Source organism: Eptatretus burgeri, chromosome 8, assembly GCF_056783735.1.
Source record: "Eptatretus burgeri isolate ZD-2024b chromosome 8, Ebu_testis_v1, whole genome shotgun sequence".
NCBI lineage: Eukaryota > Metazoa > Chordata > Myxini > Myxiniformes > Myxinidae > Eptatretus > Eptatretus burgeri.
Window position 1 is genome coordinate 62,215,801 of NC_140968.1, and position 24,816 is coordinate 62,240,616.

General features: G+C 36.3%; 1 protein-coding gene and 1 long non-coding RNA gene across 4 annotated transcripts in view; one reads left to right on the top strand and one right to left on the bottom strand.

Moving 5' to 3' along the window:
• Positions 1-24,816, bottom strand: part of LOC147021861 (pyruvate dehydrogenase (acetyl-transferring) kinase isozyme 2, mitochondrial-like) — a 116,775-nt gene that overhangs the window by 20,448 nt on the left and 71,511 nt on the right. For all 3 annotated transcript variants that reach the window (XM_085892278.1, XM_085892277.1, XM_085892279.1), the window contains 2 exons: positions 20,358-20,459; positions 18,846-18,956 (listed from right to left, as the gene is read on the bottom strand). In XM_085892278.1, coding sequence (XP_085748404.1) covers positions 18,846-18,956; positions 20,358-20,459 — 213 coding nt within the window. The remainder of the gene's footprint in view (positions 1-18,845; positions 18,957-20,357; positions 20,460-24,816) is intronic.
• LOC147021862 (uncharacterized) lies at positions 2,012-3,576 on the top strand. Its single transcript, XR_015060614.1, has 3 exons — positions 2,012-2,343; positions 3,113-3,170; positions 3,404-3,576. It is a non-coding gene; the product is annotated as an uncharacterized LOC147021862 (long non-coding RNA).

Below are 24,816 nucleotides of genomic sequence, written 5' to 3' on the forward strand. Positions count from 1 at the left end.
GAGTCAGAGAGATCATTGAAGAAAACGAGAAGAAGCACAGGGCCCAGAACGCTGCCTTGAGGAACTCCAGCCGGGACAAGAAGAGAACATGAGAGAATTCCATTAAGAGCCACGTGTTGATTGCGACAGGAGAGGAGGTCTGCAAGCCATGAGTGGAGATTGCTTTGGATACCATCGGAAGAGAGTTTGGTGAGCATGGCAGGGTGCCAGACCATATTGAAAGCTCGCGATATGTCTTTGGAGATGGCTCTGATCTCATGTCTGACATTGAGTACATCCTTCCATTGTTGGGAAAGCAGAAGCAGCATGTCCAGGGTCGAGTGACCTGGTCTGAATCCAAATTGATGATCGGAACTCAAGCCATTGGAGAAGAGGAAGGATTTGATATTGCAAGCGATGATGGATTCCATAACCTTCCTGATGATTGGCAGAAGGCTGATTGGTCTGTAGTTGCAGGGATCTGTTTTTGTACCTTTTTATGCAGGGCGGTAATGTTTGCTGATGTCCAAGTAGATGGCAGATGACCTTGAGCAAACAAAAGGGTGAATAGACTAGAGAGAAGGTGAGCAAGACCAGCAGAGCAGGTTTTAGGACATGTGGGCTGATGTCGTCTGGACCGGTTGCAGAATAATCTGAGTTGAGGGTTGACAGAAAATCTCCACCCTGTCGGGAGAAAAGGACACAGAGTCCAGGAACAGCTGTGTGGGACTGGGTAAGGTGGATACAGAAAGTGATGGGTTTGGGACCCAAGATTTAGAAGCAAACACAGAGTTTAGGTATTCATATCTTGTAAATTGGATGCTGTTTCGACTGATTTCACACCTGGCATATGTTAGCATAACTTAGATGGAAACCAGTAATATCCGAGGGATGGTGTGGCATGACTGCCAGCGACTGAGTGACAGTGCGACAAGCAAACAGGGAATGGTGAGAGATCTGTTGAAGTCGCATTTTATATTACATGGAATTTCTGCAGTTACTTGCCAGTTAATATAACTCCACAAATAAGGCAAAGTAACCCAAAGGTGGTGAAGTTTCCCCATTTTATGGTAATTTGTATTTTTGTTTTTCACCTGCTGGGTAAACAAATAAACATATCAATAAAATATATTTCCTGTATAACTTGCCAATATATTTAGTGAAATAAATTGTTTTGCAATATTACGAGGTAAGTAGGTAAAGAATACTGGTTCTGGCTCACTTTTCCCCATGTAAATGAATGGGGGATTTTCAGCCATGAAATTTTTCTTTTTTTTCCCCTAAAAAAATAAATCCCCTTTTTAGCCCAAGGTATATTTATTTGTCTCCCCTTTTAACCTAGGGGCTCTCTATTCAAAGAACCCATACAACAATATAAAGATTTGTTAAAGGTGATTCTAAAGAAATATCTGAAACGTCTAAGCCTCGGTACACTCTTTATCAAATAACCGATGCATATTGTTTAGCTCACTCATTGAACCTATAAACATTTGTTCATTCTCAAATTCCTTCAATAGTTTAATTTTCTTTGCACAATAATCCCCATCTAAAATATTGAAAAACAAAACATTTGAATCTTTATATTTTTTTAAGATACCCCTTTTGTGCCATTACGAAATGATAAGCTTCTCTTAATGATCTCATCTGACCACCTCCTGAGTTGCAAATCATTTTTGTGTATAAACCACGCCATAAAAAAAGTTTTGTTTCAAATGTTTTCAGTTCATGCCGTGAAAATGAGGAAGTGTTTTTTTGACACGGTCGTGCTGTGTGAATGAGGAAGTGGTTTTAGACAGTCATGCTGTGAAAAAACAGGAACTATTCTGTGAGACAAGGTCTCTTGTTTATATTTTATCTCAAAACACGAACTGAAAACATTTGAATCAAAACCATTTTAAGTATGTTTTGGAAATGATTCATACAATTTGAGAATATATCTCCCAGTTATTTTCCAAGCTGTCATTTCCTGTGTCGATACCCAATGATTAAGCAATCTCCTCATCGTTGCTTTATAAGTGATTCGCCAGACAAAGTTTCTGCCAGACGGGATTTTCATTTTTACAACTGAGACATGAGCGATCTTTCTTCCGATGAAGACAACAGCTCACTACAAAGTTGGTAAGTTGGTTCCTCTTTGAACGATGAAGCAATCGATTTTAAATTAAATCATGATAATTATGATATATATTTTTTTTTTCCTGACAGGTCGTTGGAAGAAATTGAGTTTACATATCACGATGAGGTGCATCAAATGAATACTCTTATTGAAGAGATCAATGATTTTAGAAGAGAATTGAAAGACATTTATAATGAGTGGTACGAAGTCTTATCACGTCCTCTGATCTCGAAGGAATTAAACCAATGGTGAGACACGTGTGTGTGTGTGTGTGTGTGTGTGTGTGTGTGTGTGTGTGTGTGTGTGTGTGTGTGTGTGTGTATGTGTGTGTCTCTCTCTGTCTGTCTTTCTACCTACCTCTCTCTGCTCTTATTGAAGAGGTCAATGATTTATAATGACTGGTACGAAGTCTTATCACGGTCTCTGATCTCGAATGAATTAAACCAATGGTGAGACACGTGTGTGTGTATATATATGTGTGTCTATGTGTGTGTCTATGTGTCTATGTGTCTGTATGTGTCTGTATGTGTCTGTATGTGTGTGTATGTGTGTGTATGTGTGTGTATGTGTGTGTATGTGTGTATGTGTGTGTATGTGTGTGTATGTGTGTGTATGTGTGTGTATGTGTGTGTATGTGTGTGTATGTGTGTGTATGTGTGTGTATGTGTGTGTATGTGTGTGTATGTGTGTGTATGTGTGTGTATGTGTGTGTATGTGTGTGTATGTGTGTGTATGTGTGTGTATGTGTGTGTGTGTGTGTGTGTGTGTGTATGTGTGTGTATGTGTGGGTATGTGTGTGTATGTGTGTGTATGGGTGTGTATGTGTGTGTGTGTGTGTGTGTGTGTGTGTGTGTGTGTGTGTGTGTGTGTGTGTGTGTGTGTGTGTGTGTGTGTGTGTGTGTGTGTGTGTGTGTGTGTGTGTGTGTGTGTGTGTGTTGCTTTCCCTGTCTGTTTGTATCTCTCTCTCTGTCTGTCTCTTCATCTATACCCTTGACTTATTATTTTATTTTTTTTCAGCACTATCACACAACATCAGCTGTTGAAGCAATCTTGTACAACACATGTTTTTCTGGAGGTAAATGTTTCTGAATTATTATTAATATCACTCTCTCTTTAGAATGTCGTCTTATGTTGGTTGCATCATTAGTTTGGACGCGGTTTTGTCAGTACACTGGAATTCATTTTATTGACCTTGAAAGGATGACAGGCTCCTGGTGTGTTAATTCAGTGGTCAACGAGGCTTACTCATATTACCATGTAATTATCTTTATAAAACCATATTATTATCCACTTTTTGTTTCAAAACAGAATATGGTGTCTGAGTTTCGAAATCACAAGACATCTGAAGAAGATTGCTGGGAAAGATTATACATTCTCGCAAATGAATATTTAATATTTTCAATATTAATAAATTATATTTGTTTTGTTTACAATTACTTGATTCTGAATTTCAAAAAGAGAATCAAGACATGAAGGAGAGGGAGGGGGGATGGGGGGTAGGTGTGCTCCCCCAATGACCCATCACCCCCTCATCCCATCCCTCCCCTCCCCATGTGTGTGTGTGGGGAAGGGTGGGGGTGGGATGAGGGAGGTGGTGGGTCAAAGGTGGGGGCGCACAGGGGGGATGAGGGGGTGGGGCTTGTGTGGGCGGGGCTTGTGTGGGTGGGGTTTATGTTGGTGGAGCTTGTGTGGGCGGGGTGTGGGTGGGTGGGGCTTGTGTGGGTGGGGCTTGTGTGGGTGGGGCTTGTGTGGGCGGGGTTTATGTGGGTGGAGCTTGTGTGGGAGGGGTTTATGTGGACAGGGTTTATGTGTGTGGAGTTTTTGTGTGGAGCTTGTGTAGGCAGGGGTTATGTGGGAGGGGTTTATGTGGGCAGGGTTTATGTGGACAGGGGTTTATGTGGGTGGAGCTTATGTGGGAGGGGTGAATGTGGATGAGGCTTATGTGGATGAGGTTTGTGTGGATAAATGGATGGGTGGAGAGATGGGTGGATGGGTGGATGAGTGGAGCTTGTGTGGATGGGTGGATATTTTTTTAATTAAATAAACATGTTGTGTGTGGGGAACTAATTAACTAATCACTAATTATGTGAATATGATGAATATGGGTGGAGCTTGTGTGGGGTTTGTGTGTGTGGAGCTTGTGTGGAGTTTTTGTGTGGAGCTTGTGTGGAGCTTATGTGGAGCTTGTGTGGGGTTTGTGTGGGGTTTGTGTGGGGTTTGTGTGGGGTTTGTGTGGGGTTTGTGTGGGGTTTGTGTGGGGTTTGTGTGTCGTGGGGTTTGTGTGGGGTTTGTGTGTGGTGGGGTTTGTGTGTGGTGGGGTTTGTGTGGGGTTTGTGTGGGAGGGGCGTGTGTGGGCGGAGTCAAAAAGGGGCGGAGTCAAAAAATTTCAATTTATTGGAGCTTGTGAGGGGTTTGTGTGGAGCTTGTGTGGGGTTTGTGTGGGCAGGGCTTGTGTGGGGTTTGTGTGGGTGGAGTCAAAAAGGGGCGGAGTCAAAAAATTTCAATTTATCTTTGTCTTTTGTAATTCCTGTGAATAAAATGAACCTAAAATCTCTTCCCCTTCCAAATCATATACCTTATAAGTCCAAGGAACCGTATCTATTACATCAACAATTTTAAAAAGTTCGTTCGTCCATCGTTTAGTATAACCCTTTTCAAAATGAGATTCCCACCTATATATTCTTACGATATCACCAACTTTGAACTTAGGTTTTCTGACATTAATCTCTTTTTCATATTTTAATTTTGTAAATGTTTCTGATGGTTTCATATTTGTTGACGTGTGAATCGTGTCATTATACTTATCCACAATATCCTGAATAAAAGATGACCATTGTTTTGAACCGAGTTGTGTGAATTTTTTATATAGTCTCTCTTTTAAGGTACGATTAAAACGTTCAACAACAATTGCCTTCCCTTCATTAAAGGTACTGTATAATGTAATAGTTATTTTTTAGAAAATTCATAAATGTCTTGTTATAAAACTCTCTACCCTCATCAGTCCACAATTTTTTAGGTTTTCTCTTACTTTTATTAAATATCTGTTGAAAAGCTAACATAAGAGTATTACCTGTTTTGTTTTTTAAAGGGACAACCCACGCATATCTACTCCTCAAATCAATAACGGTTAAAGCATACTTGTACCCCTTATCATTATTGAGTTCAATCAAATCAGCAGACCAGATATAATCAACTTCCTTGGAATAAACTTTCCTTCTCTGAAACTTTGTGAATATTGGTTTATGTAATTCATCAGCTAATTGCTCTTCAGTCTTAATGGCATCATTAGAGCCTATAAGTTTTTTGAATTTCCAAGTCCAAGTTTCAATTTAGCACTGATCATCTTCTTCACAATGAACCGATCAACTTTTTCTCTCAAGGTTGGATTTTGTATCAGAGACAAATTATACAACATTTCTCTATCGGCTTCATGCTTTTCTTCCAACGTTGTGGTATTCCCATAATCAATATCGTGTCTCATGCACACTTCATCAACTCTATTGATAGGCTTACTCCAGGATTTAGGATTGTCTGCCTCATCTAATCTTTTATCCAAGTTTGTGCCTGGACCACAGAAAGAATACCCTGGAAGATGTAATTCCCCTGGTATTCCAGTAGTTGTAAATTTACTTCCTGATAAAAACTTTTGTATATCTCCTCCTAGTTTGTGTTGGGAGATAAATTGATTTTTTTTTGAACCACACACCGAGCATATACCTTTTTGTATAACCCTGTTATTTTTACTTTTAATATATGAAATATTTTTAGCATTAGTTTTCTTTTTACATTTGAGACAATAACTCATTTATTTATGAGAAAAATTCCTGCAGAGTGCAAAAACCTTTTTAGTTTCCAACATGCACATTTGAATCTTAATTTTTAAAACATAAAGAATCCTTAGAAATGCCTTCACTCTCTCCTCCATTTATTCAAGAAAAAAAAAAATGAAAAACTTGAATTAAAATGAATAGCTTGTCGATATCAATATTCATGTCGAAAGTATTGTAAATAGACTTGTTAATTCTTTGTTTTCCTCCTCGGTGGGTTGAGTTATTTTCTATAATACCCCTATTCTTTTTTGAATCTCACTGGTTTCTATATTTTGATATTTATTTATTCTCTCTCTTTCCTCCCTCTCTCTTCTCCTTTTCCGCCTTCTCGTTCTTCTCCCTCTCCTCCTTTTCCTCCTCTTCCCTCTCTTCTTCAACTCCTTCCTCATCCCTTACTATCCTTGAATCGCTTACACCCCATAGAATATTATACATATATTCATCAGGATTTCTTGTTATTCCTGAATCCAAAATAATTTTTTTTACAACAGGAAACCAATAAAATTTCTTTTGAATTTCTAAAAGAGCCTTACCTTTTCTTAACTTCATATTTTTTTCATTATTTAACATTCTAATTAAATCTAAAGTTGTCGGTTTATCAACATCAGCATAATGCCAATCTTTTATTGAAAATACCTCATTCTTATGTTGTAGAACATATTTATTAAAATACCGAATACCCTTTTCTTGAAGGTATGCTTGGAAACAGAAATGATAATTTTCATGAAGCCTTCTTGCTGTCATTTATGTATTATAAATATATGTTAGAATAATATTATGGCACGAAACACCTCCCCATCTTCCCATAGTTAAATCATTTTGTATTTCCTTACTTATTATATATAATCCTGTTTTTTCTGTTTTCATGAGATAAACAAGGGCAAAACCATTATTATATTTGCCCTTATTAAATTATTTTATTTGTTGTTTACTAATCGTGGCCCCACAAAACTCATTCTCGATACCAAGTGGATAATATTCTTCCTTACGAGACTGATTTAATTGTTCCAGGTCTTCGAGGTTAATTTTAAATGACCAATTATACCCTAAATCATTCATATCATACCCCCATTGTTATATTCTCATACAAACGATACGCCCTTCTTTATAAAAAATTATTTTAATTCGAACTGTGACTTCTGTATGACCTGGAGATAATATCAACACTTCTGTATCTTTGGAATACACGGCCGTTTTATTTAAGGATATATATTGTGATAAATCGCTTAATCTCACCAAGTCATTCGCGTCAGTTGGGCTTGGATAATTTTTTAATTTATAAGCATTTTTCATGTTAATATTTTTGGTTATATTATATTTATGTCGTTCAGCCTGTGCCTTTGTGTAATAATTTGATAAATCAATATCCAGTTCTTGAGATACACCAAAGATAGAACCATCTTTACCAACATAAGTCATTTATATTAGATTAAAAATAATATCATAAAAATTTTTATTTTTGTTGAGTTGAAATAACACATATAGGCATAATTGACCACAACACTTGGAATTTAATTCTTGGACTTGAAATGTTTGATAAACACCATTCTGTAAGAATTTTATGACTTCAACAGGTGGTGGAAGACCAAAACTATCAAAATAATATTTGTCTTGACTATTAAAAATACAAACCCAATGAGAACCGTTCCCATTATTATCTTCTAAGTTCATAATAATATTCTTTGTATGTTTCTGCACATTTGTTAATTCATCTCTCATACAAATAACCACATTATGAATTTTTAATTTCTTACAATATTTGACAAGTTGTAAATTTGATGTTGTATTCTTTCCAAATTCTTTCAACCACTCATCAATGCTCATTTATTTATTAGAAAGATATAATCCATTACCTCTTTTCGTTAATTTTACACCTGCTTGTGCTATAGAAGAAAGCATATCTCCAACTAACAATCTCGCTTTATCAGGCAGACCTTCAAGTTTTTCAGCAAAATCTACAATTACACCACTTCCACTAATTTGTTTCTCCAACTCTTTGTTATGTCTTTCCAATTCTTTTTGAGCCTGGAGTTGAGCCTTCCTTTCGTTGGCAGTTTTCACCGCTGTTGAAATACCACCCGTCAATGCTCCAACCGCACTTAAACCAGCAAAAAAAGGAATTAGAAATGGGAGAAATCCTCCACTCGTCTCTCTTATTAAATATTTTTTCAACATTGGTTTTGTCATTTTAATTTTAAGTGAGCCAGTGTCATTCAAGATTTTAACCTGTTCTCTTGTGAGCAAAACGTCAATTCTTACTGCTCCTTTTCTCTGAATTGTATTAGCGTTAATCGTACAAGGCTTTTGATTTTGAACACAAGATGATAGTTTATGAAGATTGATTTGATTAACATATACCCCAGTTGGTACTTTGCCACTCATTTATTTAACAAAAAATTATGTGAGACTAATCATCACACCATTATCTGTATTAATCTGCAATTCTGTTTCTTCCAAAAGCAAACAATATGTATCAACTTCTTCACTCTCTCCTCTTTCAATGTATAGGGAAGTATCCACTCGATTAGACTTTATAGTTTCCTTTTGAGCGCTCAGGTCAAACGCATAGATTGTATACAAACTTTTAAATGCTGTCATATCCAAAATAGGTTCTTTATTTACATTACTTTCACACACCTTTTGGTAAGACTTGTATGCTTCAGCAAAATCATTTTTTTCCCAATTAATTTCCAATCTATCTCGTGGATAAAATGTTCCATCTAGAGAAACGTGAAGTTGTTTCACCTTAGCATTATCACTCAATGCATTATTCTTATCAGTCGCAGTATCACCATCTGGCTTTTTAAAAATGATCCACAGATATCGTGGCTTTCCTTCCAGATCACCCAAATTCCACGTGTAAGTAGTTTGGTTGAGTTTAACGTGTTGACATCTTCTTTTGAGGTATGATACACTGAGTGGTTTCTTTGAGTTAAGTCTTCTATTCAACATCTCTTCTGTTTTAAGATTAGGAGTATATTCACTGATATACCAACTCATTTCCTCAATTACAAATTTATTCTGTTCACCAAAAGCACTACCAACACCAAAAAGCAATCTATTTTCATTATCATTCCTTTGTAGTTGAAATCTAATTTTAAGACCATACAGAACTTTATCATGATCACAAAATCCAAATATACCTTTAAGAGGAACTGCCACAGTAAAACTATTTTTTGCTTTTGTATCATCATTATACATTCCTTTCCTTTGAGTATATCCAGGGTCTGTGTTTGTTCCCGTTGACATATCAGGAATAAAACCTTCGGCAGACCCCTTTCCCATTCTATCACTGAATGTATAGAGTGTAAATTTCATCATTTCAGATACAGCAGAGACATAATCAACCGCTTCAACTTCTTGTGTTCCAATATACAAACGCACACTATCAAACAATTTCCAGAAGAAATCATTTACAAGTGTAGCGTTTGTGTTATTCCCAGCCTCAGTGAATTTAAATTTACACAACAAGAAACTTTCGGAGAGATTCAAATAGGTTTGTTGATTATTTATTTCAAAACTTTTTGTACCATTCGTATTCCAGTCTGTTCCAGTTATTGCATTTACCTTGAAGTAATCTTCTTTTTTAGTGGAGTTTGAGATAATAATAGTATCATCCAAATCATAGATACTATCAATTGCTTCCATACTTGTATTTATTTAGGAAAAAAGATGTTAAAACTTTTGAAACCCTGATCCAAGTATTTGAATTATTTTCTGTCGTTCTTGGGCGGACAACTGAGTTTTGCCTTTCTTAATTTCTTTTATTGCTTGTAATTTATGAGATTCCTTCTGAGCATCTTTTATACTCTTTACAGCACCTGCTACATTTCCCACAGCAGAAGCAGTTGAACCAATTAGATCTTTATGTTTAAGAATAGTTGAACCAATACCCATGAGAGTATCAATTATCCCATCTTCTCTAAATTGATGTCCAACACCCCTTTGTCTCTTAGGTTTATAGTATCCTCTACCAAGATACATACCTTCACCCTTGTAGTATGGGGAAAGGAACATCCCATCCCCTGTAATTATTTTATATTTTCCCAACTCATGTTTCCTCACAATAACCATCGTATTTATTTATTGGAAAACTTCACGTAGGTGAATTCTGATAGATATAACTTCGCCATTAAAAGAAATCACACGATTATCTTGGTCGGTTATCCTAAAATTTACTCTGTGTATGGTTTTTCCTGACACAGGGAGATAAACCAAATTTTTAGGTTCCATATTGAATTTATAACCAATTGGGGTTGAGTATGCGCTGAATGAAAATATTGTATTTGTTTTTTTTCCATCATTATAAGCACCATCAATCAAATCACAGTGAATTAACACCGAATTTATTCCTGAGGATATTTGAATGACATTATCACTGTAAAACGTCCCATTAGTTTCAATCTTTTTTGAGGAGAAACCCAATAACTCTCTAAATGAATTATCAATTGTGAAATCAACCTTGTAGTTATTTTTAACTTTAATCGTTGATTTTGAAGTATGTTTTTGAATGTTTATAACAATACTTTTTGGTTCATCACCCTGTTCTTTTATAAGACGAGCAATTTCGGAAGATATTTGAGAAAGCTCATATGCTCCGGGTGAGACTGTTATCGTATTGTATCCACTTCCCGGATTATAACTAAACTTGTCATTTTTCTCGGTTATATTAAATAAGGTATTATAAGTTTCCATGGACAATAAAGATGCCTCATATTCTTTTGTTGTGTCAAGTTGTAGTGGGTATGGGAATGAAGATGTGTGGTCGCTTGTTGTGAAATTGAAACTAAGGATTGTGCTTCTCATCTTATTTAATGAGATAAAATGTCTTTATATTGATATTTATTAATTATTTTCATGTTCATCAACTGCTCTAAAATGGCTGATGCTTCATTAAAACAATTGTTATTTCCAGCATTCTTACTGCCTAACAACAATAACAGTCTATTAACTAATTGCGATGGGTCATTTGGAAGAAAACTAACACCTGAACCAAGGATACTTAAAGCCTGAATAATGTGTTTCTCCTTCTCATTCTTCCTACTTTTACCAGAAAGAATAACCTTATAATTTAGAGTGTTCAGCAGATCAATATATACTCTATCATCATTATTTTCCATATCCAATGGTTTATCAATATACTTTGATTCATCCCTCACAGTTGAACCTTGTCTTCCATCTTTTGTGAGAAGAAACATTAATCTCGGAGTTAGTTTAACAGGGGGTTGAGCAGAACCTAAGAACCTTAATTCATCATTAAATATCAATACCTTTTCTTGAACAAGATGAAATATTGCTGATTGTTCTGTTGGAATGAGTCCTGCTTTGGTTTTTGAATCCGCTGAATATTCATTGTTTTGAACAGCATTCACAATATAATCAGGGGGTTGATTAATCTCTTCCAGTTGTTGAAATAATTCTTCATCATGATATTCTAATTCTCCAATATGCTCTAATTCTTCCTCCGTCATTTGACTGAAATCTTTTAACATTTGGAGCTTTCTGGGAGTATATTTTATTGTGGGAACTGTGGAAACATCTATAATTTTTTCTTGGGAAGTTTTTAAAAGTGGTTTAAAAAATTTCTCTTGTTTTCTTTCAAATGCTTCTTCACCCGTTAGTTTTTGTCTGCGTTTCTTCTTTATGTCTTCCTGTTGTTTTACAACTTTTGAAACCAACTCTTGATGTTCCCTAAATCTTCTTGCTCTTTCTTTCGCATCATTTTTATTTATTGAAAAATATCATTTAATATCTCATCTTGTTTCACAACAATATATTTATATTTTTCAGTCGTGTGTTTCATGTAATCCCCAAATTCCTTTTTACTACATAATGTAGAACAATTGTCTCTCCAAAAATTGTTTATATCTATTGAATTTAACTTGAATAAAATAAAAGTATTAGCATTGTTTCTGATGGAACCACGAGGAAGTTGAAAGTACAATTGACTAAGATAAATACAATTACAAGAAGAATGTCTCCCTCTTGTGTAGTAGCTGTCCATTACCGTTTGGTTTCTCTCATTAACACAATCATCAAAGATAACGAGGTTCTTTTTGGATTTATCCAAATCTTGGGGAGACGGTATATCATCCGTATTATCACTCAGAATACAAGTTATCGGTTTTGATTTCTTTTTACATCTCTGTGTATCACAAAATAGTTGTATTATATCTTCAATGTTAAAATCATTTAGGTTTTTTTGAAGTTTAAATAAACCGATTATATCTTCTTTGTGAAGACCAGCATTAAAACCTTGTGAGAGTAGTTGATACTCTGGTTGAAAACTCGACTTTGTGAAAATTATTAAATTATCATAATCTAAAAAGTTGGGAGTGAGGAGCATCTTCAAAAGTAAGCAGGTTTTTCCACATCCACTTGAACCAACTATGAGGCATCTTAATGAATTTGGGAGATTTTTATGGTTGTCAAATTTTATCTTATTTTCCCAAATGGGTAAAAAATCATTCATTTATATATTTGGAAAACAGGTTATTTAATTTATTATTGGCTTTTTTCGAAATTCTATATTTTATCCTAAGTTCAGGTTTAATTTCAAGATAATCCATTATTTTATTTATGCAATATCTTGTGTTGATATTTCCCTGAAAATCACATCCATGAATAATATATAACAACAATCCTTTGAACATTTCTCTAATACGTTCAGTTTCTTCCCTTGTAAGGAAAGGTGTGTTATCACCCTCGTACTTTACATTCATTTCTCTAATCAATCTTGTAAAGTAATTCATTTTTGGTGTAATTCTAAAAGAATTATTTTCCTTTTTATATTTTTGATTATCATTAATTAGAAGATAATCACAGAATATACATTGTTTATAGGCTTTTGACTCTGTGTTTAATCCCCGTCTTTCACACGCAGGACAATTCTCAAATTTGTCATATGGAGAATCATGGAATTCAAGAGGCTCAAAATCGAGTAAACTATTCATATTTATAAAGTAAAACTTTACTTAAACTGAAATTCATCTTCGATATTATCTTCGATACTTTAAGAATCATCTATACTTTCATAACTATCATTTGAACACAAACTCTCGGTGTCATAACTATCGTTTGAATGCAAACTCTCGGTATCATAATCACTCTCATAATCTTCAAAATCTTCAGTTGAATATTGACTCATTTAATTAGTAGAAAAAACATTACCATCGATATCGACATACATTTTTTTCATTAACAGATTCAACTGCTACATTTTTTATATTAAAGGTAATTTTAAAATGATCCTTAACTACAATTGAACGAAATGTCATTTCACCTGATATATTAACATCCTTTATTTCATCAGGATTTATATCTTTAGGGTTGTTGAAAAAAATACAAATTTCTCCTTGCATATTACAGATGGTCTTATCTTTTCTTTCTAAAGCTTCATCCATAAGGTTTTTATTTTTTGATACCTTTTCTTGTTTCATTGCTTTTTCTAGTTTTGAATATATTGCCAGAAGGATAGGAGAAACTTTTGTTAGAGATACCTTAATTGATGTTCTTCCAGGTATACTAAAAGCCCTTCCACTGAAGTAAATTGAAGAACTCATCATATCCACCATAATTGTTTTTATCCAATAGTTGTTATATTTATCTTTGTTCAATTTTACATCCTTGACATATTTCTCAGCATCTTTAACAAATGAAGAGATTGATTGAAACTTGGCTTTTGTGTCTTGAAACATTGTATTTATTAAATGAAAAAGTTGGAGGATAAAATGGTTTTAAGCACAGATTCACCTGTAAAATAAACGAAATTTTCATCAAGAAAATTTTAGTTTAAGCACAGATTCACCTGTAAAATAAATGAAATTTTCATCAAGAAAATTTAAGTTTAAGCACAGATTCACCTGTAAAATAAACGAAATTTTCATCAAGAAAATTTTAGTTTAAGCAAAGTTTTATTGTATAAATATGGTGAATACAATATACTGCGATGTTTGTAATCACGAATATAAACATTATAGAAAACACCTCCAAACCAACAAACACACATTTAATCTATTTCATAAAATATCCCCTCTTGAGTTGGAAAGAAAACATTGTGATATCTGCTCAAAGGATGTTTTGAAGAGTAGTTATAATAGACATCTTCAATCACAAAAACACAAGAAAAATGAGTTTAAAGTAAAGGGAGACTATTATATTGAAAACACTGATGGGGCATTTAAAGGGCATATAAAAATAAGGATTTTTCAATTTGGAGAACCTGGCCCATCATCAATAGTTGAATCAATTGAAATAGTGAAACCTGATGTTGAAAAATTTATTAAAAAGACATTAAAAGAAATGAAAACTTTAAAGTTTTATCTGGGAGTGAAAATGAATATGAAAAGACAAGATGAAGAACAAACTCCTTATATGAGAACAGATCTTCATTTTATAACATCATTTCAAGATTTTTTGAATAGTGGGGTTTATGAAGAACTAACAAGATAAGAGGAGGATGTTGATAATACAGTGGTAGGAAGTGGATTCAATATTAAAAAAAAATCTTCTTTTTAGATATACACATTCTAAAATCAAACCCTCTTAAAGCTTCTTCTTATATTGAATTACCAAAAGAAATAAAACGAAAGAAGGCAGTTGTTAATATTAAGAATAATGATAATAAATGTTTTCTCTGGTCTGTTCTTGCTCACTTACATCCACCAAAATGTAATTCAGAAAGAGTAAAACAATATATGAAATATGAGAATACCTTGGACATTAAAGATTTTAAATTCCCAATGCCACTAACAGATATTCCTAAATTTGAGAAAAAGAATAATCTTTCTATTAATGTATATGGATTAACGGATACAAACAAAGTTCAAATATTAAAAATTTCAAACAACTATAAAAATGAAGAAACACACATTGATCTTTTATATTTTAGTGTTGGAAAGAATTCACATTACACATACATCAATAATTTATCAAGATTAATCTCTTCTCAGGTATTCAGAACAGCAAACAAAATATAGCCTTGTAAGCGGTCTTAATTCATTTCATACAAAAGAACGATTAGAACAACATTCAAAATATTGTAGTAATCATAAATCAGCTGTAATTACAATGCCTAAACCTGGTGAAAAGATTTCTTTTGAAGATTATAATAAATCTATCATGCACCCATTTGTGATATACGCTGATTTTGAATGTATCCTTAAAAAGATAAATACTGCTTCTCCTAATCCAAAAGAACCATATACAAATAAATATCAAAAACATATTCCTTGTGGTTTCTGTTATTATATCAAATCATCTGTTGGAGAAAAGTATAATAAACTTGAACATTATAGTGGAAAAAATGCTTCACAAGAGTTTGTAAAACGATTAGAAAAGGATTGTATAAGACTAACTAAATTAATGAAAGAAACAAATGAACTGATAAAATTAACCAAAGAAGAAAAATTAGAATTTAGAAAGAACAATATCTGTCATATTTGTGAGGAGGAAATTTAGGAGTCTAAAGTTAGGGATTATTGTCATCTTACTGGTAAATTCCTGTTGTAATCTTAATTATAAATTACCTTCTTTTATTCCAGTCTTTCTTCACAACAGCGCCAACTATGATACACATCTATTTATAAATGAACTTTCAAAAACACCAGGGAATATTTCTGCCATAACAAACACAAGTCAAAAGTATATTTCATTTACAAAAATGATATTCACAAAACCTATAACTCGTATTCGGTTTCTTGATTCTTACAAGTTTATGGGAACACGACTAGCCAACCTCGCATCAAATCTAAGCTCCACGGGCTCTTTTCCAAATCTTAATTCATTCTTTCCAAAAGAGGAAATTCAGATGAAAGAGAGAATTCAAAGTAAAGAGGAAATTCTAATTAATGAGGAAATGAATGAAGAAATTCTTACTGAAGATGAAATTCTAATTATACAGAAAATTCGAACAAAGAATGAAATTCTAACTAAAGAGGAAATTCTGATTATACATGAAATTCTGATTAAAGAGGGAATTCTAACTAGAGAGGAAATTGAAACAAGGAATGAAATTCAAAGTAAAGAGAAAATTCTTACAAGTAAGGGAATTTATCCTTATGGTTATATGGATTCATTTATGAGATTTAAAGAAACACAACTTCCTTCAAAAGAAAGTTTCTATAATAACCTTTATGAAGAAGAGATAAGTGATAAGGAATATAAACACGCACAAGAAATTTGGAAAATATTTAAGATAAAGAACCTTGGAGAATATCATGATTTGTATCTAAAAACAGATGTTTTATTGTTAGCTGATGTGTTTGAAGCTTTTAGATCACTCTGCCATAATAAAAATTGTTATGGATTAGATCCTGCCCACTATTTCACAGCTCCTGGTTTAGCTTGGAGTGCAATGTTGAAAATGACAAAACAAGATATAGATTTAGTCAGTGATGTAGATATGCTTTTGATGATTGAGAAGTCTAAGAGAGATGGAATATCACAAGTATGTTCAAAAAGATATGCTAAAGCAAATAATAAATATCTTCCAAATTATGAGAGTGAAAAAGATAGTAATTATTTGATGTACTTTGATGCTAATAATTTGTATGGATGGGCAATGTCTCAATCTCTGCCTTATGGTAAATTAGAGTGGGTGGAAGAAAAGGATTATGAAAAGGCTTTGATGAATATTGTTATTTCTTCTCAAGAGGAATTGAATGACGAAGAAGAAGGTTATTATTTTGAAGTTGATTTGAAGTACCCGAGTGATCTTCATAATAAGCATAAAGACCTTCCTTTTGCATGTGAGAAAGAAACCCCAAAGAAAGAATGGTTCAGTGATTATCATAAAAGTTTTAATAATAAAGGCAAATCAACAGAAAAGTTATTAACAACGTTCTATGATAAAGAGGGATATGTTTTGCATCAAAGGAACTTGAGACAATATTTATCTGCTGGGTTGAGAGTAGCTAAAATTCATAGAGTTTTAAAATTTAAACAAAGCCCTTGGATAAAAAAGTATATTAAATTCAATAGAGATATGAGAACAAATACAAAAGTAAAATTTGAAGGGGAATTCTATAAATTGATGAATAATGCTGTCTTTGGAAAGACAATGGAGAATGTTAGAAACAGGCAAAACATTAGATTTGCAACATCTTGGAAAGAAGCTTCTAGATTGATAAATAAACCAAGTTTTGAGAGAGAAGAGGTTTTTTCAGAGAACTTTTCTGCTATTCATATGAAAAAGGAAAGTATTGTCATGGATAAACCAATTTATATTGGAACAGCAGTTCTTGATTTATCAAAGATATTGATGTATGATTATTTGTATAATGATTTAAAGAAAGAGTATGGTGAAAATGTTTCATTGTTGTATATGGACACTGATAGTTTTATTCTAGATATAAAAACTGACGATGTTTATAAAGATATGAAGAAAAACATTGGAGTATATGATACAAGTAATTTTAGTAAGAAGAGTGAGTTATTTTCAAAAAAGAATGAAAAGGTTATTGGTAAGTTTAAGGATGAGTTGGGTGGAAAAGTAATGAGTGAGTTTATTGAATTGAGAGCAAAGGCATATGCTTATAAGTATGGTGATCAGATTGATAAAAGGTTAAAGGGAATAAAGAAATATGTAATAAAGAAATCAATAACTTTTAGAAATTATTATAATTGTTTGATGAATAAGAAAGAAGAATATAGGAAAATGAATACAATAAGAAGTTATAAACATAAGATATATAGTGAAGAAGTAAATAAAAAGGCATTAGGAGCCTTTGATGATAAGAGATTTATTTTAGATAATGGAATAGATTGTGTTCCATATGGATATTGTATGATAGAGTGTATAAAATAGATTGTGTTCCATATGGGTATTGTATGATAGAGTGAATAGAATAGATTGTGTTCCATATGGACACAAGTTTTAACGATGGGAAGATGGGTTAGGGTTTTTAAGGGCTACCGCTACGTTTTTCACAATATATAAATGGTCGAACCAAGTATTAGTCAAACTAAAGAGTGGAGAAAATCTCAGTCTTGGTAGATAAATGGAAAACATAATGAATGTGAAAAATATCAAATAAGTCTTATTGAAAAAATATCTAAAACAAAGGTAAATAAAACAAATATGCGAATCAATTTAAAAACCAATAAGTTAGAGGATGTAAAGAAAATAATAAATATGTTTAAATGGACTGAAAAATTTGATGGTTATCAATTGAACAATGGAAAAATAATTTACTACAATATCAAAATGATATGCAACTCAGGAGGTGGTCAGATGAGATCATTAAGAGAAGCTTATCATTTCGTAATGGCACAAAAGGGGTATCTTAAAAAATATAAAGATTCAAATGTTTTGTTTTTCAATATTTTAGATGGGGATTATTGTGCAATGAAAATTAAACTATTGAAGGAATTTGAGAATGAACAAATGTTTATAGGTTCAATGAGTGAGCTAAACAATATGCATCGGTTATTTGATAAAGAGTGTCCCGAGGCTTAGACGTTTCAGATATTTCTTTAGAATCACCTTTAACAAATCTTTATCTTGTTGTATGGGTTATTTGAATAGAGAGCCCCTAGGTTAAAAGGGGAGACAAATAAATATACCTTGGGCTAAAAAGGGGATTTATTTTTTTAGGGGAAAAAAAAGAAAAATTTCATGGCTGAAAATCCCCCATTCATTTACATGGGGAAAAGTGAGCCAGAACCAGTATTCTTTACCTACTGAGGTAATCCAATTCCCATTTATCATTCTCTGATTTTATGTTTTGACAAACAAAATAAAAAAATTATTACAGTAAGGCCATGGTAAATTGACCTCAGGACCCACTTGGTGGTGAAATTACACAACCACAACAATTCTCCAGTCTTTATAAAGACTACCTTTATGTGGTGTGTACAACGCTTCTTTCTGCCTGGTATCCGATTCCCCATTGAAAAAAGTAAATGCTCATGATTCTTACCAGTGGCGCAGCACGGGCCCTGTGTTCATGAGGTGGAGGAGCCGTCGAATACATATAGTCGAAGAGAAGGTCGATTTTGCTTAAGGGGACGCCACCACCACGATCACTGATCTGCCAATTCACATCACGTAAGCATAAGATAAGGGGACAAATTGGATAATATGATGCATGTTGTTGTTCATGTACAACCTCAAAGACGAATGATTATTTTATCTTGCTTGGGCATCATTAACAAGTACAAACAGTAACGGCACTTAGTAGAGTGCATAGTCTCGCCTCACATGCTCATTATAAACAAAAATAACATCGTTAACTGAACACGCTACTATTATGGCCCACTGCTATTATTGCCCATATACCCGTATCATCCATGCACCATCCTTTGTCACAATACATTGCTATTATCCATAGCTTTATTGGTTATTGATTGATTAAATTATTAGGAAATTGAGTGACCATATTTGTGCACATTAAGTCTAAATAGCATCAATGAAGTTGAATATGAAAAAAATTCAAACTATATTCCCCATGGCAAGTCGATCATATGTATGAAGTTTCGTCTTGATGCGTTTCATGGTTCTGGAGAAGAAGATTTTTTTACCTTTTTATTTTCAATCCAATACAACCACCAGACCAGGTAACTGATGACATCTTAAGTTTAATTCTTTACTCACATCAGGTCGTAGATCAGATATATGAAGTCTCAGATTTTTTTTTCGATAAGGATTTCAATTCAACCAATTATGGCTGGAGTGCCACTCACTGATGACATCATCATCACCCTTTATACCTTATTGGGAGTTTATAACATGCACCAAGTTTCAATTTTTTGTTATTGTTGAGTGGTTTCAGAAATTTTCAATTTCTTTTTCCTTTAATCCAACATGGCTGCCATGCCATGTGACCTGTGATGTTAGCATCATCAATAAAATATTCTTCATGGGGAGTCCCTCCTCTGTTTGAAGTTTTGTATTGATCGGACAAGTGGTTGCAGAGAAAACAAGAACAAAATTTTTATTGAGTGTGCAGTTCGGCACTAAATTTAGTGTGATAATGGGAAATCAGAGTGAGTCAACCATAACCACCAAAGGGCTGGAAAGTAGAAGGCCTGCTGAAGGGCACAGTGGAGTCAGTTTCCCAACCCAGCAACCCTGAACCCCCCAATAAAGTTTCAGAACATGGAATCAGGATTGGCAAATAAAATGGACAACATACGGGCTGACTTGATAGACACATATTGGCTGCAGTATAAGCCTACGGAGATGTAGGGGGCTGTAGCTCTGCTAAGATCATGCCTAATAGGTGGAGCCTATGCAATCATTTAGCTTTCTGATGCAAAAACCAGTCCAATGAACATAAACACAAATTATGGACTTTCATCTGGAACACACTTTATGATGACGGTGATGATGATGATGATTATGATGATGATGATGATGATGATGATGATGATGACAACGAATGCATGATGTGCATCTAAGACTGCATATTGCATACAATGTAGTGTCACACCTTGATTGTTAAATCTTCTTTCCCCAGGATCACGAGCACGTTTAATGGTGGATAAGTACTTCCTAGCTTGTTGTGGTGTTCCACCGTGGCTCTCATCGCATTCTGGAAAAACAAAAAGTGGGATAAAATCAATTTTAGGGTTAGATAAGGTTCGTGGGGTCTGGCAGGATATCTCACAGGTTGAGAACTCACCATTGAGCATCTTTCAATAGTAAGCACTGAACTAAATACTTGTGTTTCTTGTGTTTGTTCATCTTAAAATTAAAATGTATGCTTGTTTACTTGTAGCTATCATTGACTCACTCAAATGAGATACTCATCATATCTTTGTTGTATTTGACAATAAACACTTTTCTCTGAAAGACATCTTTTTGCACCATAGGTGTTAATGTTCTACTACTCTGTTTCTTTTGAAACACCATGTAGTAAGCTTCTGATCCTCCACTCGACCATAAATTGTCACACTGGTGTTTAGCAGACGAGGAGTTGCATCAACAAGCGTGCAGTATGTCGAATGGGACATTAATCTGTGGACCTGTTTGCCAGCAAAGGTTGCTGATATTTGTCAAAGTTCCCACAGTGTCTTTTGATGATGAGTTGGTGAGTAATTACCATATTACAAATTATTTTCCCCATTACCATTGGGAAAAGCAATGGCAAACTATCCTGTGTATTCTACTCAGGACTGGCAGCACCAGAACTTTGGAAAGACCATAACCATCAATGGAACACAAGATTTGTGGTATTGAAATCTTGTATTTCTTTGGTTTGGCTTTTTTATGGTCCCATCTGAGCAAATGACTCATGCAACTTGGATCCAAAGATCAAAACCCATAAACACTGTTCTGATTTGTCTATTATCTACGAATGTCCTCGTAATTCATGTTAAAGTACAAGCCATTTTGATATATTCAATACTCCAAGCATACACAACTTTCCAGTTGAAACTTACATGGAACAGTTAGAGTAAAGTTTAAAGTGTTGTTGGGTGTTAAACATGTCCACCTTCTCTTTTAATTAATTCATTTTCGGGATTTTTTTTCATAAACGAGCTGTTCCTCTATTCAACTTCTTCTCTGTGCCTTAATCCCAATAGTTAGGGATCCCACCTTCTCCATTTCCCTCTGTCTTCTGCAAGTTCCGCTTTCTCAATCCCATGCTCTTCACGTTTCTTTCCATGACGTCCCTTTACCTTAATCTTTGTCGGCCTCGATCTCTTCCCTCAAATTCGCTCATTTCATGTTTTCTTGGTTGGCTCTTCATCCTTTTTCCGAATCACTTGTCCAAACCACCGCAACAAAATCTCTGTAATCCCGTCTGTGATACTTACAACCCTAGTAGCTCTCTTGCGTTATCTCCTCATTCCTCAACCGCTTTTTTAGTGATACTGAGAAGCCACAAAAGCATTCTCATCTCTGTCCTCTCCAACAACTCCTCTTCCCTTGTTCTCAAAGCCCATGTTTTGGCATCATATATTATAACCGGACTAATCACTGTCTTGTGGATTTTAACCTCCAATTTTATCGGTATCCTTCTACCACAGGCAATTCCACTAACCGCCTTCCATTTCGTCCATGCTACCTTCACTCTATCCTGGATTTATGTTTCACAACCTCCTCCTTCCTCGATTCAACATTCCCCAACAAATTGATCGGCTGTGGTGGACCCATTGATCGGGTCAAAAATCCCCGAACCTGACTCCTGTAGCCATTTTGCATGGTGTTTCATCAAGGACAGAGTTTACTCCATGTGCCGACAGTCCTTGGATTAACTACGAGACCACATCACAAATGCTATCCAGGGCATATCCTGTGCCATCTGTGCAAACGTTATGGACAATTTGGTTCAACGTCTCCAGACGTGTAAAGAAAGAGGTGGACATGTTTAGTTCTAAACAAAACTTCAAGTATGGCTCTAACTGTTCAATATTCAATTGGAAAGTTGTGTATGCTTGCTGTATTCAATAAATCAAAATGGGCACCAATTTACGGAACACACTGTACACTGACGTCTCCTAATTTTCTTGTCCTGTATGGGATATATTGTGACGGATTTGGAAACCTTTTGCACACAAACAGCCAGAGTCCCTGCAGTTCAGTTATTTCGATAAGTATGTGTTTATAGTTAGGATCCCGTCCTTCTGTCTAATGGGTTAATTTCATGTGTGTGCTGCGGGTTTCTTTTATAGTCAGGTTTTTACATCTTCCATCATTCCCTTCACTACTTCGCACCATCGACGCCATTGCCCACATGCTCTCAACCACGGACGTGAGCAGAGGTTTCCTCACCTCAGAGCTCCGACTCTGCCCAGGAAAGGAGGGGGTTCCACCTTATCCAATTAGGGCAAAGATCACCTCAGGGCTGACTCCGCCCCAGCCAGATGGAGTGTTCATCCCGACCAATAAGGGGAGGCCACTGATAGCCCGACAATCCCTCGTCCAATCCAGAGGCGAGTTTACCTCAGAGCGGTTCCCTCGACCCACATGGGGGGGGGGTGGGGGGAAGGATAAGAAAAGGTGGTGAGCTGTCGTAGAAAGAGGAGAGTAAAGTCGTCGTCGTCATCTTTGCTCTTGGCCCTTTGGTCTGTTGTCGTTGTCATCTGCGGTCTTTTGCGGGGCTCCTCGTGGTGGTGGCGGTCGAGCAGCCAGGACCGTGCTGCTCGATCGTCGTTCGTGGCAGCCAGGCTCGTGGATTCCGGGTCGTGGGTTTAAGTCCCACCGTGGTGGGTTGGGGTCGGTGTGACCGCACGAGGCGGACAGGAACCCGGCCAGGCTCTGTCCCCCCCCCAGCTGAACGATCTCCTGAGCTGAAGGGTCCCAAAAAGACTGGACGGGGTCCATTTCGTGTGTGTGTGTGTGTGTGTGTGTGTGTGTGTGTTGCCAGTCTGTTGAGTAGAATTGTATAAATGTTGATTGCTCATTGTACATTGCATTTTATTCATGATTAAGTCTGCACTGTGTCTTATTATTGTAAATAAATATATGTTAAATGTTCCAGTTCATTGACTGTTGTTTATACCATTGACCCAGCACATTGCGGGCTTGAGAAGAGGTAAGGCCGTTCTTGCCGTAAGTTGTCATCGGGACCGGCGCAGCTCTGGTAACTCCCCTCGGTTACGCCGGACCCGAGTCAGTACATGTGACTTGGTTCGGACAGAGTCGGCCGAGGGTGTGGCTTTCCTGGTGAGGAGACGGCGTGAGTACTTAGGTAAATTGGAATAGATAAGTGGACCCTACCTCACACCGTCAAAATATTGGCAACCATGTTCCTTCAAGGGACCCGTCGACTTCAGAGTTATCTGGGGGTGATGACCTGTTAATTCCGGTGTTTGGTGGGAGACGGCCCGACTGCTTCGTCTGGCGGTCGTCCTCGCCACCGACCCCCGGCGCACAACAATATATCTATTTATTTATTTATTTTTATGCATATTTATCTTTCTATAATTCCAGCAATCTGTGTGTGTGTCTGTCTGTCTGTGTCTGTCTGCGACCGCCGTTTCTCGACGACCGCTGGTCCGATCTGATTGAAACTTGCCAGGAATATTGCCAGGGCCCCGCAGATGTGCCTTTTCGAGGTTTTATATCGATCGGACAAGCGGTTCCTAAGTTACGGCCATTTATCTGTCGGTCAATGACAAGACATGGTGCTATGACATCACGAATGACGTCACAATTAATGTTTATTTATTTATTTATTATTTTTTATTTTATTTGCACGATTGACGGTCCGATCTGATTGAAACTTGCCAGGAATATTGCTGGGACCCGCTGATGTGCCTTTTCAAGGTTTGATATTAATCGGACAAGCGGTTCCCAAGTTACGGCCATTTATCTGTCGACCAATGACAAGACAAGAGAGAGGGGCTGAGTGGGGGGCGAGAGAGGGAGGGGAGGGAGAGGGGGGATGAGAGTGGGAGGCGAGAGAGGAGGGGTAGAGAGGAAGGGCGGAACTAGGGGGATAGACGGGGGCATGAGAGGGGAGAGAGAGGGGGCGAGAGAGAGAGGGCGAGAGAGGAGGGGGGAGAGAGGAGGGGGAGAGAGGTGGTGGGAGAGACTAGGGTGAGAGAGGGGAGAGAGAGGGGGACAGAGGGGGAGAGTGGGGGGAGAGTGGGGGCGAGAGTGGGGGCGAGAGTGGGGGCGAGAGTGGGGGCGAGAGTGGGGGCGAGAGTGGGGGGCGAGAGTGGGGGCGAGAGTGGGGGGCGAGAGTGGGGGCGAGAGTGGGGCGAGAGTGGGGCGAGAGTGGGGCGAGAGAGGGGCGAGAGAGGGGCGAGAGAGGGGCGAGAGAGGGGCGAGAGAGGGGCGAGAGAGGGCGAGAGAGGGGCGAGAGAGGGGCGAGAGAGAGGGGAGAGAGAGGGGAGAGAGAGGGGGAGAGAGAGGGGGAGAGAGAGGGGGAGAGAGAGGGGGAGAGAGAGGGGGCAAGAGAGGGGGTGAGAGAGGGGGAAAGAGATAGGTGAGAGAGA